At 45.4% G+C, this 15,740-nt stretch overlaps 1 protein-coding gene across 1 annotated transcript in view; it reads left to right on the forward strand.

Annotated features, from left to right (window-relative positions):
• Positions 1-367: 367 nt before the first annotated feature.
• LOC119409233 (DNA-binding protein SATB1) overlaps positions 368-15,740 on the forward strand; it is a 72,011-nt gene continuing 56,638 nt past the window's right edge. The window contains exons 1-5 of the mRNA XM_037676078.1: positions 368-589; positions 2,787-3,025; positions 5,461-5,637; positions 7,116-7,242; positions 14,166-14,289. Coding sequence (XP_037532006.1) covers positions 2,812-3,025; positions 5,461-5,637; positions 7,116-7,242; positions 14,166-14,289 — 642 coding nt within the window. The 5' untranslated portion in view covers positions 368-589; positions 2,787-2,811. The remainder of the gene's footprint in view (positions 590-2,786; positions 3,026-5,460; positions 5,638-7,115; positions 7,243-14,165; positions 14,290-15,740) is intronic.

Raw genomic sequence — 15,740 nt, forward strand, 5'->3', positions numbered from 1 at the left:
AGTAAAGTGTGTGTGCGCGTGTGTGCGTGCGTGAGAACATCTGTGTGTTGTAATAAATGCAGGACCGCCTCACTCTAATCAAGCTGATTAAAAATTCCTACGCGCACAGCCGGAAGTAGCGCCGCCGCTGAGTGTGTGTGTACGCGCGCGCGCGTTTGTTAGCGCGTGTAAGTGCGCGTGTTGCTCCTGTCCTCCATCACTTTCTGTACTTTAAACGTCTCTGACAGGACTTTTCTTTTCTTTCTCCCCCCACAAACAAAAAAAAAGTGCAGCGGAGGAATATGTTTGAGCAGAAAGGCGGTAGTTTGGCCCTCTTGCTTTCTGTTTCTCGCCTCGTGACGAATAAATATGTTTAAACATTTCTCCCCCCGCGCGCCAAAGGAAGGAGCGAGGAGGAGAAAGGGAGAGAAGGGAGGGGAGCGGAGGGGGGAGTGATGAGTCAATACAACTAATAATTTAATGGGGACAGGGAGAGGGAGACAGAAAGAACCGGAGCTCCGTCCGGACCACATCCCCGCCGACAGGACGCCTCCTCGCCCTCCAATGCGGCCGCGGAGAGCCGCGTCTTCTTCCAGCTCGACGTCGGAAAGTAAACGGCACTTTTCTCCCCCTTTTCCTCCCCTCGGTTCTCCTCCTTTCGTTCTCGCGAACCTGCTCCGCATCCGTCGTCTCGCGTCGCCGGTTGGGAACGAACCGCCGCCGCGTCGCGCGCCTCGGTCCCCGGCGGACACGAGCAGCCCGGCCGCCTCGCTCCGTGTTTTTTAACCGTAAAGACTGTCCGGGGCTTCGCTCCGTGTTTAACCGTGAAAACTGTCCGGGGCTTCGCTCCGTGTTTAACCGTAAAGACTGTCCGGGGCTTCGCTCCGTGTTTAACCGTAAAAACTGTCCGGGGCTTCGCTCCGTGTTTAACCGTAAAGACTGTCCGGGGCTTCGGGTCTGAAGCGGTGAAAACGGTGCGCGGCGTCTTTCTTCTTGCTCGGACGTCACGGGGAGAACTAAACCCAAGTCGCTTCGCATCCCGCTGCACTTTCAGCTGCACGTTTCTCCCTCCGTTTTATTTGTTTGTTTGTTTATTTTGTTTATTTCGGGACGGAAGTGTCTCGCGCACGCTGACACGGACTCACCGTGCGCGGCCGCCGCGGGGTCGTCGCGTGGCTCCGCAGCCGGGAGGAGCAGCAGCTTACACCCGGCTTGTTCTGGGGTTTTAACGCTGTCACGCACACGCAGAGCGACCAGAACCGGAACCAGAACCCGGGACTCGTTGGGTTTTTCTTCTGTTCTGGTGAAACTTGAAGCAGAAGCCGTTTCTCGCTCTCCAGTGCTGAAGCTGCTTCAGGTCGGTTTGTTCCAAACTTTCCTCCCGTTAAGAGTTATTTAATCAGATATTTATGTTTAAATTCTTCTTCTGTGCGGGTCATTTAAAAATCCTGATCTGGATCATATCTGGGTCTGGATTCCTTTGCCCCCCCCCTTCTTTTATTTGTGGGGAATTAGCTGCCTGGTTGCGCGCCCTGGATGAGGCGTTCATGATCTGTGGGACATTCCACCCGGTCCATCAGCACCCGGTAACCTGCAGCAGGACCGGGTCCACCTGGAAACCGGACCGGGTCAGTGTGAATTGTTCCCTTCATTAAAGGCTGAAGCACCTGTGGGTCCAGGGGCGGATCTAGACTTTTTTTTTTAGGGGGCTGCAAAGCAGAGGTGTGTGAGCTTTTATATTTAATTTCATGCATTCAGATTTCAAGAATAACACTATTGATGTAAAGGAAAATATTTTTGACTATTCTCAAATAGTTTTTTATTGTTTTCCCAAAACATTTAAGGTTTAATTAAGCGTTAAACTTATTTTCACATGAGACAAAATTAAAAGTTTTTTTTCTAAACGAGGACCGACCTCCGTTTTTTAATTTTCTAAAGGAAATAAATGCTTTTAATCAGATTTGGCAGATTATCTAGAACCTAGAAATGGTTTTTACGTCCAGCGCTGATTTATTATTATTTTAAAATCAAAATAATTATTCTGAACCATTTTTTGTGTGAACTCTAATCGAGCTAGAATAAAACCTTATGTTCTGTGCAGATGTTTTTAACTTTAAACCGTGAATAAAATGTGTAGTTTATTAACCAGTCTCTCAGGGTGGCAGCTGGGGTGGCAACATGTATTTTTACAGCGGCCCCTCCGTGCCACTCCCTAGAACCGCCCCTGTAGGCGAAGCGGCCTCCATCTTTACTACGTTTAGCGTTTTGATGACTGTCCTCGTGAGTCATCTGCCTGGCTGGGTTAAAGTTTCCTCAAAGCTGTAATTTTCCCGCCCTCCTGACGTTGTAAACTCCTTCATGCTGCAGGAACTCCTGGCTCACTTGCAACAAATCTAAAAATAACGCACCTGTAAAGCCTGCAGAGCGACGGCACCGAAACGAGGCCTTTCGCCTCCTTTCCCCCTTCGAGCTGCGTCGCTGATTGAACCGAACTGCGTTGGCTCCGGTGCAGCAGAACCGCTCCAGGTTTGCATTCAAGAACCGCTCCTTCTGGTGCAGGAGCCTTACCAACACGCATGAAGTGTGCTCTCAAACAACGGGAACATTACCTCACAGACTCGGGTTTGTCGTCACTAAAGCGGGTTGACCTTTACTGCCGCACCGGGAGTCTCCTCGGACGTCTTTATCGCCTAAAGAACCTTATTTAGCCGCAAAAATTAAACCGTTGGTGTCCTTACTCGTCAAAAAGCTGTGCGTTCTCACACACACAGGTGCTGACAGCTGACTTCCTGTTTGTGCCTCCCCAGGTGATCGTGAGCAGAGGTGCTGAGGATGATGGAACATCTCAGCGAGGCGTGTTTGGGCAAGGAGAACTCGGAGCTGGTCAGCAGCCTGGCTGAGGCCAAGGTCCCTCCGGCGAAGCTGCCCCGGCTGGAGCAGAACGGCAGCCCGCTGGGCCGGGCCAGGCTGGGCAGCGCCGGCGCCAAACTAGCCGGGGTCCCGTTCAAACCCGCCGGCCACCTGCTGAAGACCTGCTACAGGAGAGGTAGGAGGATTTGGTTCAGCTCGTTTGTTTTTAATTTTAAAGTCACTCCATGGAAAGTCCGTTTGTGTGTTTGTTTGTTTGTTTGTTTATCTAAGTGAAAAGACGTCAACAATGGCGACGGCATGTTTGGGATGAACTTGTATTTGTGTTTATGTTTTGTCTTTGTATGCAAACAACTGGTTTGTTTACGTTGAGTGCAGACCTGCGTTTCAGAACTGTTTGTCAATATATTTAGACGAGTGCTGGTCTAAACCGCTCCAAACCAGTTTGATACCGCTCCAGATGACCTTTTCATGTTTGGATCCACACTTTGCAGAGTGCCGTTAAAAAAACAAACAAATAATTTAGAAGTTTGACTCGCTGGTGGAGCTTTGGTAAATTTTTCAGACGGACTGATTAAGGAATAACATCCACCGCCTCGCAGCCGATAATTAAAAATGTAATTTCCAGCAGCCCAAACGTCTCTTCAATAATTTAACGGTAGCTTCTCAAAACCAGCAGCTCTGATGTTTGTGGGAATGGAACCGTTGGCGTGAAGGTTTGATTCCTGTAAGAAAAAGGTGATGTAAACGTTTAGCGCGTGCGCACGCTCACAGATACGCGTCGCCTCCCCTCTCCAAACTCCGCAACCTTTTTGTTTAAACGCTCCTCTTCAGTCCGGCGTTGTCTCTTGTCCAAACAGGAGCAGGAAGAGGAGCAGCAGGAGCGTTGCTCCGGGCTCTCGTCGTGACGTTTGTCCGTTTAATTACGGTGAAAGTTTAGAGCCGTATTTGTTTCACTTGTGAGATTATGACGTAGCTTTTTAATACAACTGGTGTCGACTTGTGGAAAAACAAAATGTGTTTTTTATGAATTCCAGTGGATTTTAGAACTTCAAGTTTGACCTCAGTTTCTCCCAGCTGCTGTTTTTTATTTTATTTTTTTTACGAACGTGCACGTTCTAACCGAAAGAGCCCAGTTTGTCACATTCGTCCTCTCAGCCTCCCACGGCGTTCGGTGCTCCGCGCCTCCTCCGCGCCTCCTCCGCCTCCTCCGCCTCCTCCCACCCGTCGGCTCGATTAGGCCCTAAAAGGGTGAAGAGGCTCCGCCGCTCCGAGAAGAACCCACAGCGGGCGTTGTGTCGGAGCCCGAAACAATATTTACCGCAGCCCTCTCTGGGCGCGCTGGAAACAAAGCCGGTATTGATCCCTGAAACGGACCCACACAGCAGTCTTTATTGTTAGATCTTTATCTATTAAAATCGGGGGGGAAAGCGGTTCCTTCAGCACATTCCTCTGTGTTTGTCGGCTGATTGATTGTTTGGAGCCGAGCGTAACTTCTGGACAGCCTGGGATCGGAAATTATTAGAAAGTGACTGTTTTTTTGTGTCTGCGCCGACGACAAACAGCAGAAATGTGTCGGCTGACGGAACAGAGACCTGCTGGGAAACGTAGTTTTTAACCTCGTCTCTGAATTTACCGGATCTTATTTTAAACGTACTATACCACTTAACAAGTGTAGCAACAAATAGGTTGTTTATGGGACGTAAACACCTTATAATGCGTCATTAGGCATTTATAAATCCATTATAAAACCGTGTGCACACATAGCAGTAAAACCTGCACTTGTTTATGTATTATTGCTGCTGAAATATTAATATTTTAAGAGCTTACGGATTAAATAAAAACTGCGTTAACATTTTATTACCTGCGTGTTGGAAACTTCTTGTTGTGAAGTTGTCCTGAAAACAAATTCTCCACTTTGGTGGACGTGTCCTTTGATGATTTTCAGGGTAAATCTGCTGCACTTTTGTTTGTTTACCTACGTAAACAGCCGAAGTGCCCGGAGCCAGCAACAGACACGGAGGAGCAGTTTGAGATGAAGTCCACCGTTTTTTAAACCCCCAGGTTTGCTGAGTACGCAGGAAACGGTGCTTTGTTTACACTGAGCGCGTGCCCGCGTTGCAGACTTGTTTATCAACACATCTGGAGTCCGAGTTCAGGACGACCTCTTTTTAACGTTTGGTTTCATCGTTTGCACCGAGGACCTTCAACACGAACGGCGTGTCGGCTGATTTTTGAGAATTCTCGAGAATTAAAACGCCGGCGCTGCCAACCTCGGGGCGCAGAGGTGGCTCGGGGTTCGAAGCACTGCATCATGGGAAGACGATGTCGAGCTGGCAAGCAGAGAGGAAGGCAAACGTAACCGTAGCATCTAGAACAAGAGTTGTTCATACGCTGAACCAAAGATTATATTTGTCAATAACATTTTTACTGATCAGTTTAGTCTTTAAAGCTCAAATTAAACGTTCTAGCAGCTGAGCTCTTTCTGAACTCGTCGGTCTGTGAGTTTATCATCGAGACACGAGGTGAAAGTTCAGTTTCCAGATCTGGACGTCCGGCGTCCTCGTCTGTGGACAACCCCACTCAGCGTCTCCCCCGTGTCTGTGTCTCCAGGCAACATGCTGCCGGTGTTCTGCGTGGTCGAGCACTACGAGAACCCCATGGACTTCGACAGCAAGGAGGAGCACGCCGAGTTCGTCCTGGTGCGCAAGGACATGCTCTTCAACCAGCTCATAGAGATGGCCCTGCTGTCCCTGGGCTACTCCCACAGCTCAGCAGCACAGGCCAAAGGTAAACCACTCCCACACCGTCTGTTAGCAAAATATCTCAGGAAACATCACTGGGCACACATCTACAACTGATTACCCTCTGGAGTCAACATGATTAAAGATGGCCGCCACGGTTAGTTGACCTTAAAAAATAAAAAACGGCTGCAGCTCAGTCATTTTTACCGATCTGGACTGAAATCTTGGTGTGGTAGTAGCTGAGACTGATCCACAACACGCACTCAGAGCAAGGATGGATTTAGTGAGACTTTAGCATTTTACAGTTGACTGCCTGGAATGAACTCTGTCTGTCTGTTAGCAAAACATCCCTTCTCTCACCGGACAGATTTTAATGAACCTTTCAGGAAGTAATCGTTGCATCATCGTCTACAGCTGATTAACTTTTGGAGCCAGTACAAAGCAAGATGGCCGCCACAGCTAATCCACCTTCAAAACCACAGAAATGGTTAAACTTGAGTGGGTTTTATAAATATTGAGCTAAGATTTGTCGTGGAAGTTGCCGAGTCTTTTGCAACACATTCTTAAGACTTTTATTGTGCCAGATTTTGGCATCAAATGTTGGAGTCGATCCTCTTTGTCTGTTAGCAAAATATCAGGCCTGGGCCTGAAGGCAGCCTAACATGCATGTTTTTGGTCTGTGGGAGGAAATCGGCATACCCGGAGAAAACCCACGCATGCACGAGAAGAACATGCAAACTCCACCTAGAAAGACCCCAGGTCCAACCGGGGATTGAACCCTTGCTGTGAGACAACAGTGCTAACCACTGATCCATCGTGCTGCCAGTTGGAGGCTGAGACTGAACCAAACTGGATTTAAAAATGTTCTCAAAATGCTTCAAACTTCATAACGTCTCGCACGTCCTTCAGTTCCTGCACGCTTTGTCGAGATGCACACGTTGGCCTGCAGCGCTGAACCGTCCTGACTCTGCTCCCAGACTGTACAGGCTCCAGTGTCCCACATTCCCATTAGATACAGGTTCTGCCTCACTGGATCACATGCACGCACGCACGCACGCACGCACGCACGCACAGTGGTAGAGGCAGGTGGAGGAAAAGGAGTCTGCTAATTGCACTCAAACTCATGCAGGCCAACGTTTGCTGTTCCAAGGTGCCTCTTTGCCTGGTGTTTATTAGAACCTGTCCATCTCTCACGCACATGCACATGCACACGCACACACACTGTAATCCACCTTTACATTAAGCGGTCCTCCTCCCATCCTGCTGGGTATTTGACGGTTTAAGGAGGACTTGTCACACGGTTGTTGTGGTTTCTCTAATAAGTGAGGAGGGCGGGGGTGACTGTGGCACCAAGATGCTTCCTGGGTGCCTACACATGGCGCTGTTCACACGTTCCACGTGTTACTGTTTTAAATTAAGCAGCGACAGAAAGCTCACACGCTCAGATCTTCTTGCTCCTCGCATCTGTCATTTATTTGTTTGTTTCCAAGTGTGTCCGTGCTCACTCGCGTCTGTCCGCCGCAGGTATGATTCAGGTGGGGAAGTGGAACCCCGTCCCCCTGTCCTATGTGACAGACGCGCCGGACGCCACGGTGGCCGACATGCTGCAGGACGTCTACCACGTGGTCACGCTCAAGATCCAGCTGCACAGGTAAGAAGCACGCGCAGGTGAACTCGACTCGGCTCAGTTTATTTATGTAGCGCCAGCAACGGTCACCTTAGGTTTCTGTGCAAAAAGTAAAACCAAGTCCCGATCATGAATCCAATCCAGATTAAAATCCAAATAAAGTCGGTTCAGTCTGATTAAACGATCCGTTCAATACGTTGTGACATGCCGATCAGAACGGTCACCAGCCGATGGCTTTAATCTTCACACGTCACAATACTCCATCCTGAGCTGCACTGAGGCGACTGTGGGAAGAAAAGACTCCATTTTAGCAACAACAAAAACGACAACCTGCAGAAAAATCCAGAACCAAACCAGAACCAGGCCATCTGGCTCTGCTGGGGGCAGTTTGAGAGGACAGGAAAAAGACCAGGACCACACAGAGTGACTGTCCCAGCTGTAGTTTCTGTGGTCCAGGTGTAGTTTCTATAGTTCAGGTGTAGTTTCTGTGGTCCATGTAGTTTCTGTGGTCCAGGTGTAGTTTCTATAGTTCAGGTGTAGTTTCTATAGTTCAGGTGTATTTTCTGTGGTCCATGTAGTTTCTGTGGTCCAGGTGTAGTTTCTATAGTTCAGGTGTAGTTTCTGTGGTCCATGTAGTTTCTGTGGTCCTGGTGTAGTTTATGTGGTCCTGGTGTAGTTTCTATAGTTCAGGTGTAGTTTCTATAGTTCAGGTGTAGTTTCTATGGTTCAGGTGTAGTTTATGTGGTCCAGGTGTAGTTTCTATATTTCAGGTGTAGTTTCTATATTTCAGGTGTAGTTTCTATAGTTCAGGTGCAGTTTCTATAGTTCAGGTGCAGTTTCTATAGTTCAGGTGCAGTTTCTATAGTTCAGGTGTAGTTTCTGTGGTCCAGGTGTAGTTTCTGTGGTCCAGGTGTAGTTTCTATATTTCAGGTGTAGTTTCTATAGTTCAGGTGCAGTTTCTATAGTTCAGATGTAGTATCTGTGGTCCAGGTGTAGTTTCTATAGTTCAGGTGTAGTTTCTATGGTTCAGGTGTAGTTTATGTGGTCCAGGTGTAGTTTCTATATTTCAGGTGTAGTTTCTATATTTCAGGTGTAGTTTCTATAGTTCAGGTGTAGTTTCTGTGGTCCAGGTGTAGTTTCTGTGGTCCAGGTGTAGTATCTGTGGTCCAGGTGTAGTTTCCATATTTCAGGTGCAGTTTCTATAGTCCAGGTGTAGTTTCTATGGTCCAGGTGTAGTTGCTATAGGAAGAAAACAAAGAAACTCATTATTGATTGAAATAATTACAAATCCAATCAAAGTGTAGATCGAGCAAAGACAGCAGCAGAGTGAGATCTGTTCAATTTGTCCTCTAGCAATCTATGCCTAATGCAGCATAACTAAGGTATAGCTCTAAAAGCCAAGCCAATCGTAACTATAGGATTTATCATTAAGGAAAGTCTTCAGTTTGGTCTTTAAAGTAGACAAGGTGTCAGCCTCATGGACAGAAACTTGATGTTGTTTCCACAAGAGAGGAGCCTGAGAACTGAAAGATCTTCCTCCCATTCTGCTTTTGGAAACTCTAGGAACCACAAGTAAACCTGGAAGTAAACCAAAGTGCTCTGTTAGGACAGTATGGAACAATATCTGTAATATAAGATGGAGCTAGGTTGTTGAGGGCTTTGTAAAATTTTAAATTCTGTTCTAAATTTGTCAGGGAGCCGATGGAGAAACTGGAGATATGATCTCTCCTAACTTTTATCAGAACTCTGGCTGCAGTGTTCTGGATCAACACAAGACTTTTTAAAGGGTTTATGGGACGCCCAGATAATAAAGAATTACAATAGTCCAGCCTAGAGGTGGTAAATCCATGACCAGCTGTTCTGCATTATTTTGGGACGAGTTGTTTCTAATTTGAGTGAAATTGTTTAGATGGAAGAAAAAGATCCTGGTAAGATTTTTTTATTTTAGGATTTAAGACCTCCGGATATAAAACAACACTAAAGTTCTTTACATTCGAACTGGAGTCCAAATTAGCATGAAGAGGAAGAAAAGGTCTGCAGCATGCATTTAGAAGATCGGGTCAGTTAAAGTATAAAGTTATTATATTTACACACTTAGTTTTATGGCTCGCATCAATCCCTGATTGCAGCCCTGACACAGTCAGTGCAAACCGTTTCCCCGGCGGCAGCTGCCAATCTGATTGATACATGGACGTCTGTTATTACTCATCAGAGTGACCGCTCCCAGGAAACAGGAAAAAACCCATCTGAGTAATGGAGACGTCCTCGCAGAGCGGTGCCGAACAAACAGAAACCGTCTTGTTTGTTAATTTATCTGTTGGGAGACGAGATCGCGTCACCAAGTCTTCACTAACATGAGTTTTCACGGCCAAGTGACGAAGCGGCTTTAGCTCTGGTAACTGACCTAAGTGACATTAACTTGTTTGCATATTAATCTAAATTTTTGCTTTGGTAAAATTAAACGGGATGATATAGTTTCATTTACTGAATCAACAACTACTGAGACTGATTTATTTAAAAAATGTAATTCCTAACTGCCTTGGTGCTAAAAACGACTTTTATAACAAATAACCTGAAGGTTGCTCACCTGAAGTGACACCTTGAACACAGCCACGTGCACTCGGATCATTTAAGGGAAATGCATTTCTTGTGAATCCGCAGCAAAATGCAGTCACGACGTTTTAAGGCTCAGAGTATCAAGACATCATAAAAATTAACTGGTTCTCGCCAAGGTCTTAAAAATATAACCTCCGAGTGTCAACACAAGACGATATTTACAGTCACTTTTCTTATTTTTAAACAAAATGAGCCAAAGGCAGAATCAGAAACTGGTTTTTACTGCCTCCATAGATTTTATAAATAAGACGAATGTCAACCAGGAGCTGCTGATCAAATGCATTGACTGATCGTCATCAGCCTGTGTCCGCAGCGGTCGGGTGTGTTGACACAACGTCAGGGCGGAAAGACATCAGCAATGACCTTAGGGAGTTGACCATCAATCTGGGAAGGGTCAAAGGTCAGTGGGAGCCCATCATTCCACAGAGTGGACAATGTTTTAGACAACTGACGGAGTGGACGACCCACCAAAATCACCCCAAAGGTCAGACCATGCAGTGCTCAGAGAAATCTATACAGACATAAGTAGGTTGAAGGTCAGAGGTCACGGTTTGTTTGGAAGGGTTGCAGGAGTTAAAACAATATGGCAGCACGACATAGGTTTGGAAAGTTTCATCTCAAGGAGCCACAAGACTTCTGAGACGATGTCTTCTGGATCCATGAGGCCCAAAACAGATATTTACCCATAATGCACAGCAGCATGCATGGACACAGCATATCAGCTCACACCTGCTGTGAAGCACGGTGGCGGAGGGCTGATGGTTTGGGCTCCTTGCTGTCCCTTGAGCGGACCCTGTAGACCTTGGTCCTCTGTAGACCAAAGAGTTCTGGAGTCAGATGCGAGTCCATCTTGTCCAGCAGCTGAATCTGGGCCCAGTTGGACAATGATCCCCAACACAGCAGCTAATCTACAACAGAATGGGTCAAAAAGAACTGAACCATCAAGTCCAGAACCTCATCCTGACTGGAACACTGTGGTTCAGAGAGCTATCAGAGTGAAAAGCCTGAAAACAGCTGAGTCATCGTTGTAAAGAGGAATGGGCCCAAATCCCTTTACGTGGATGAGGTCGTACAGGCTGATGAATCACGGCATGAGCTCAGCTGTTCTGTGTTCTGGCTTAGTTTTTCATAAATAAAAACACATAATGTGTGTAATGTTTATTTATTATGTATTTACCTAATTTAAGAACCAGATTATTTTCATTCCTCCTGATAAACAAATGTAATTTTAACGTAGTTACCGTGACTGTTTGGTGTAAAAACAAGAGTTTGAGACGTTCCCCTCCTGAATCTCGTCTCTGGTGTCTCTCCCTGCGTATACTGTATGTTTCTGACTATAAGGCGCATTAAGTGAAACTAGTTAATTTTGGCAGGTTTTTGAGCGCCGTGTACCAAATAAAATCAGTTGGTCAGTAACCAGATTGAATCCATAAGGTGCACCAGATTATTAGGCTCACTGCTGATTTTTGAGACGATTAAATGATTTTAGTGCGTCTTATAGCAAGTAGAGGTTGACTGATATGAGGATTTTATTTACCTAATTTTAAAACCGATGAACCAAATGAGGAGGTTTTTTTTTATTTTTATGGTCGATGCCAATCTTTAGAAATCAAATCATTTTGTGTAGGTGAACAAACGTGTCTGAATCAGACGAGCGGAGCCTCTCGGAGAAGACGTTTCGGTGGAAACGCAAGAATTAATCTGCAACGATACGGAGGATTGTCGCAGCATAAAGAAGCGTCGGATCATGTATAAATACACAGTAACGTGAAAACGGCCAGACGTCTTGATCCGTAACGTCACAGTAACCGAAGAGTTTCACTTCGGCTGTTTCTGGAGGTGAACGAACGCACTTGGTTGTCGGCATCTGGTGACAAATATTACTTATAGATTTTAATTTGAGGAGACTTCAGCATCAATATAAGGAATACTGTGCAGGTTAGGTTTATTACTTTAAAGATTTTTTTTATTTGTTACTACTTTACAACAAGAGTGCTTCTAAAGTGGTATATTTTTATTTAGTTTTTTTTTATTTTTGGTCAGTGTTCATGATTTTGCAACGAGTACATTTATCTTAAAGTAAAATTGGAACAATTAGATAAACTTATACACTTAAAAATGACACAGAAGAGCATTATTTTTGTTAACGTGACCGATCTCGTCTGGATAAGATGCGTCTGGCTCTGAAGAGTCCTCCTGTAGGTGTGAGGCTTTGCTGTGTTTCTGCACGTGCACACACAAACGTTGGAGCGGCGCTGGTGTGGAGGCTCGTGCCAGCTGCATGCTAACCCAATGTTCTGCAACTCTCCGGAGAGCTGTTCCTGCTCTGCCTCCCCCTCTCCCCCCTCTCTCCTTCTGTCTCCCCCACCTCCACCAGTCGAGCACTCGTGCGAGCGCGTCCACCAGCCAGAATGCAGAGGGTTGTGTTTATTTCCGGCTTGCCAGCCTCTGAATGCGCCTTTCCCTCCTCGCTCGCTTCCATCTCCCCAGAGGCTTCCTGGCTGCTGGAGCAGTTTAAGGTGTTCTGGAAAACCCATTGTTGGCTTCATGGAGGGGTGCACGTGCGAGGCTGTGCGTTTCCTCGCGAGCAGATGTTCTCCTCGACCGTTGTATCTCGTAGCATTTTCAACACGCCGAATGACCGATTTACTGTCGGTCGGCCACACAAACAAAAAAAAAAAACCCACTGGTGGACTTGATGCTTCAGCCTGTTTGGTCACAAGGTTTCACCAAAAACCCTGAAAACAGCGAACATATGTCGTGCACATGTGAAACATTAATGCAGAGCGTCTGAAACCCACTAAAGCCCAGTTCAGCTGCTCACACCCACCATCTAAAATCTCATTTCAAAAACCCAGGAGTGTTTTTCCAGGTACACGTCTGCAGCTCATAACTCGCTCCAACTCAAAGCAGCGTCGGTCTGTGAGATGCATGAACAGACCCACGTTTTGCTGCATATTGTCGGTTTTATTATTGTCTTTTCTCCTCCTCCCCTCCGCCCCGAATGCTGCAGAAATCCACCCAGTAAGACCTTAAATTGTTTCAAGCAGAAAGGTACAAGTAACACGAAATAATAGTCGCCACATGCAGCTGATGTATAATTCATGCATCAATCCAGCAGATGTGTTGTATAAAGTAATTAACTAATCAGAACAATCAGGAGAGGAGGAGAGAGAGAGAATATGAAAGAGAGGAGAGAAAGAGGGAGAGACGGCAATCTCCAGATGCATCTGCTTGATGCGCCAAATGAAATCTGTCTGTCTTGGAGGGACGCTTGCAGCAGGAAAGGCGAGCCGAGGCCCATGTGTTCAGCTGTGTTCCTGTGCTGCCTGATGCGGCTTCACTTCATCAACACGTGAACTTCACACACAAACATGTTCTACACGTTTTATCCGAGCCGCAAGATTCGACCAACTGATGGAAAATTAACCAACGGAGCGTTCATTAAATCAAGTGCGGCTTCCAGTTCAAATTGAATTTTAAGATTAAATAGCCTTGAGTTCTACATCTTAGCAGCGTTGGAGGAATGCATATCACCCGCCGCCTTTCATGCCTTAGATTTAAACTACAGTCTCGTCAGAAGGGCCACTTTTGGTTGATTCTTGTAAATAACGGTGCGCAAACTCTCATGTCATCTCTAGATCTGTTGGCGCTCAGAGCTGCGTTTGTTTACCTGCACAAACAGCCAAAGTGAGGATTACTCTCGGCTACTACCACACCGCATTTTACTTCTCTATCTGCAGAGCTGACGAGTTGACGCCATTTTTTTTGCCGCGGTTGCTCCTTTTGATTCAGGTTGACTCCAAAAGTTCATTAGATGGACGCCCAATATGAACTTTCAGAGAGTTTCATTAAAAGCTTTCCAATGAGTCACGAGATATTTTGCTAACGCATTCAAGCCCAGGCAAAACATTATTGCTCCGCTTTGCCTTCAGCGGCGGGTGATGAAAGTGGAGAAGGTTGGGATTAATAACGAGAAGTAAATCTGGTGGAGCAGAAACAAATCCTGTTGCTTTGACCAACAAAACACAGCGTCCGTTTTTTAAATTTAATTGAATTTTTTCAACCTTTTATTTATACAGGTTGTTTAGATTTGAAATAAATGTTTTTATGTAAAACTGATTGTTTGGACTCCAGCAGTGACCTTGACTTTTAACTCTCAGGTTAAACGTTTTCTTCCTCAGATGTTCAGAAAAGCGTTCTTATGTGAGAAATAAATTTATGATGTGCTTTAAATTACGCATTAATTAAAACCTCCGTTCTGTTTGTTTTCTCTCTTCGTCTTCCTCCCCCTCTTTACGTCCTCCGTGTGTCCCCTCTGTCGTCCACAGTTGTCCTAAGCTGGAGGACCTGCCGCCCGAGCAGTGGAGCCACTCTACAGTAAGAAACGCCCTCAAGGAGTTACTCAAAGACATGAATCAGAGCTCTCTGGCTAAAGAATGTCCTTTATCACAGGTGCTGAAGCCCCAACTGCTTATTCTAAAACCAAACAAAGAGCAAACCAAAACAGAAAAATATATATCTCAACCCCACCCCCCGCTGCCATACCACATAACAAAACAAACACCCCTGTCTCCATCACCTCCGTCTTTTATCTTCGACTTATCAAATGCCCTGAGTTTGATCGAGTGGGAACCAGAATCGTGTAGAAAATCCAAATCAATGCCCATTGTGGTCGCGCGCTGCCGATTGTGTGGATCTTAACGTTCACACCATTGTTGTCCCCTTTTCTGTTTCACTCCCGTTCTGAATACGTGATGCTATTTTAGCCGTTCATATCTCAGAACCTTAAGCTGCTTTAGGAGCTGTGCGCTAGGACTTTTAATTTTTGCAGCTTTTATACTTTTCAAAATATTTAATTTTATTTACAAACATTTCCCTCTTAGAATATTTAGTTTGCTTCAAATTCAATAAAAAAAAACATTGTTCCTTCTGAAAACACTCTTATTTTTGTCTTATGATAGCTTTTAGCTGTTTTGTGCTACTTTTAGCTTCTGCTATTGTACATTAAGCTTTTAGCTGACCTTTTGCTTCTAAAGCTAGCCTTTTTTGCTACTTTTAACTACTGATCTGCTACTTTTATAGTGTTTAGCTGGATTTTTGCAACTTTAAGCCACTGTTCTTCTTTAGTTAGCTTTTAGCTGGTCTTTTGCTACTTTTAGCCATTGATCTGTTTTTATATTTTAGCTAGAGTTTTGACACCTAGCCAGTATTCTTTGTTAGCTTTTGTTAATATTAGCTTTTAGGTCGTCTTTTAGCTAGCATTTTGTACATTTACATTCTAGCCAGTTTTAACAGTTTTAGCTTTTAGCTAGTGTTTTGCTACTTTGAATTTCAGCCAGCCTTTTGTTATATTTTTTTCTTTTTGTAACCTTAAAAAAAAAAACTAGCCTTTTAGTTTATATATATTGTTTTCTACTTTTTTTTTTAGCCTCGTGCTACTTCTAGCTTTTCAGTTAGCTTTTTGCTACTTTTAGCTTTAACAACTCAGTTTTAGCTTCTTTAGCTTCAGTACTCAACATTCAGACTGCATTTTCTGTAAAATATTTCTTAAAATTTTTTTTGTACCCCCCCCCCCCCACACACACACAGGGGCAGCCACAAAGCAGAGGTGTTGCCGAACATATGGTTATTGTTAGACAAACGTTGGACCGAGCCCAGAACCGGGTCGTCTCTGCTCTTTCTGTCTGTTGCACCGCGCCTCAGAACCTCACACGCTGCGAGTTAAATTCTGCTCTGGGGGGTTCAGTCGGACCCGGCTGCGTTGATATTGTATTAAAAGGCGTCGTAGTGCGTATATCACAGAGGCAGCTCCGGAGTGAAGCGGATGAAAAGGCAGTATTTCTCTCTCTGCGGCCAGTGTGTGTGTGTGTGTGTGTGTGTGTGTGTGTGTGTGTGTGTGTGTG

This window comes from Nematolebias whitei, chromosome 5 (genome assembly GCF_014905685.2).
Source record: "Nematolebias whitei isolate Nwh7 chromosome 5, NemWhi1, whole genome shotgun sequence".
Taxonomy (NCBI): Eukaryota; Metazoa; Chordata; class Actinopteri; order Cyprinodontiformes; family Rivulidae; genus Nematolebias; species Nematolebias whitei.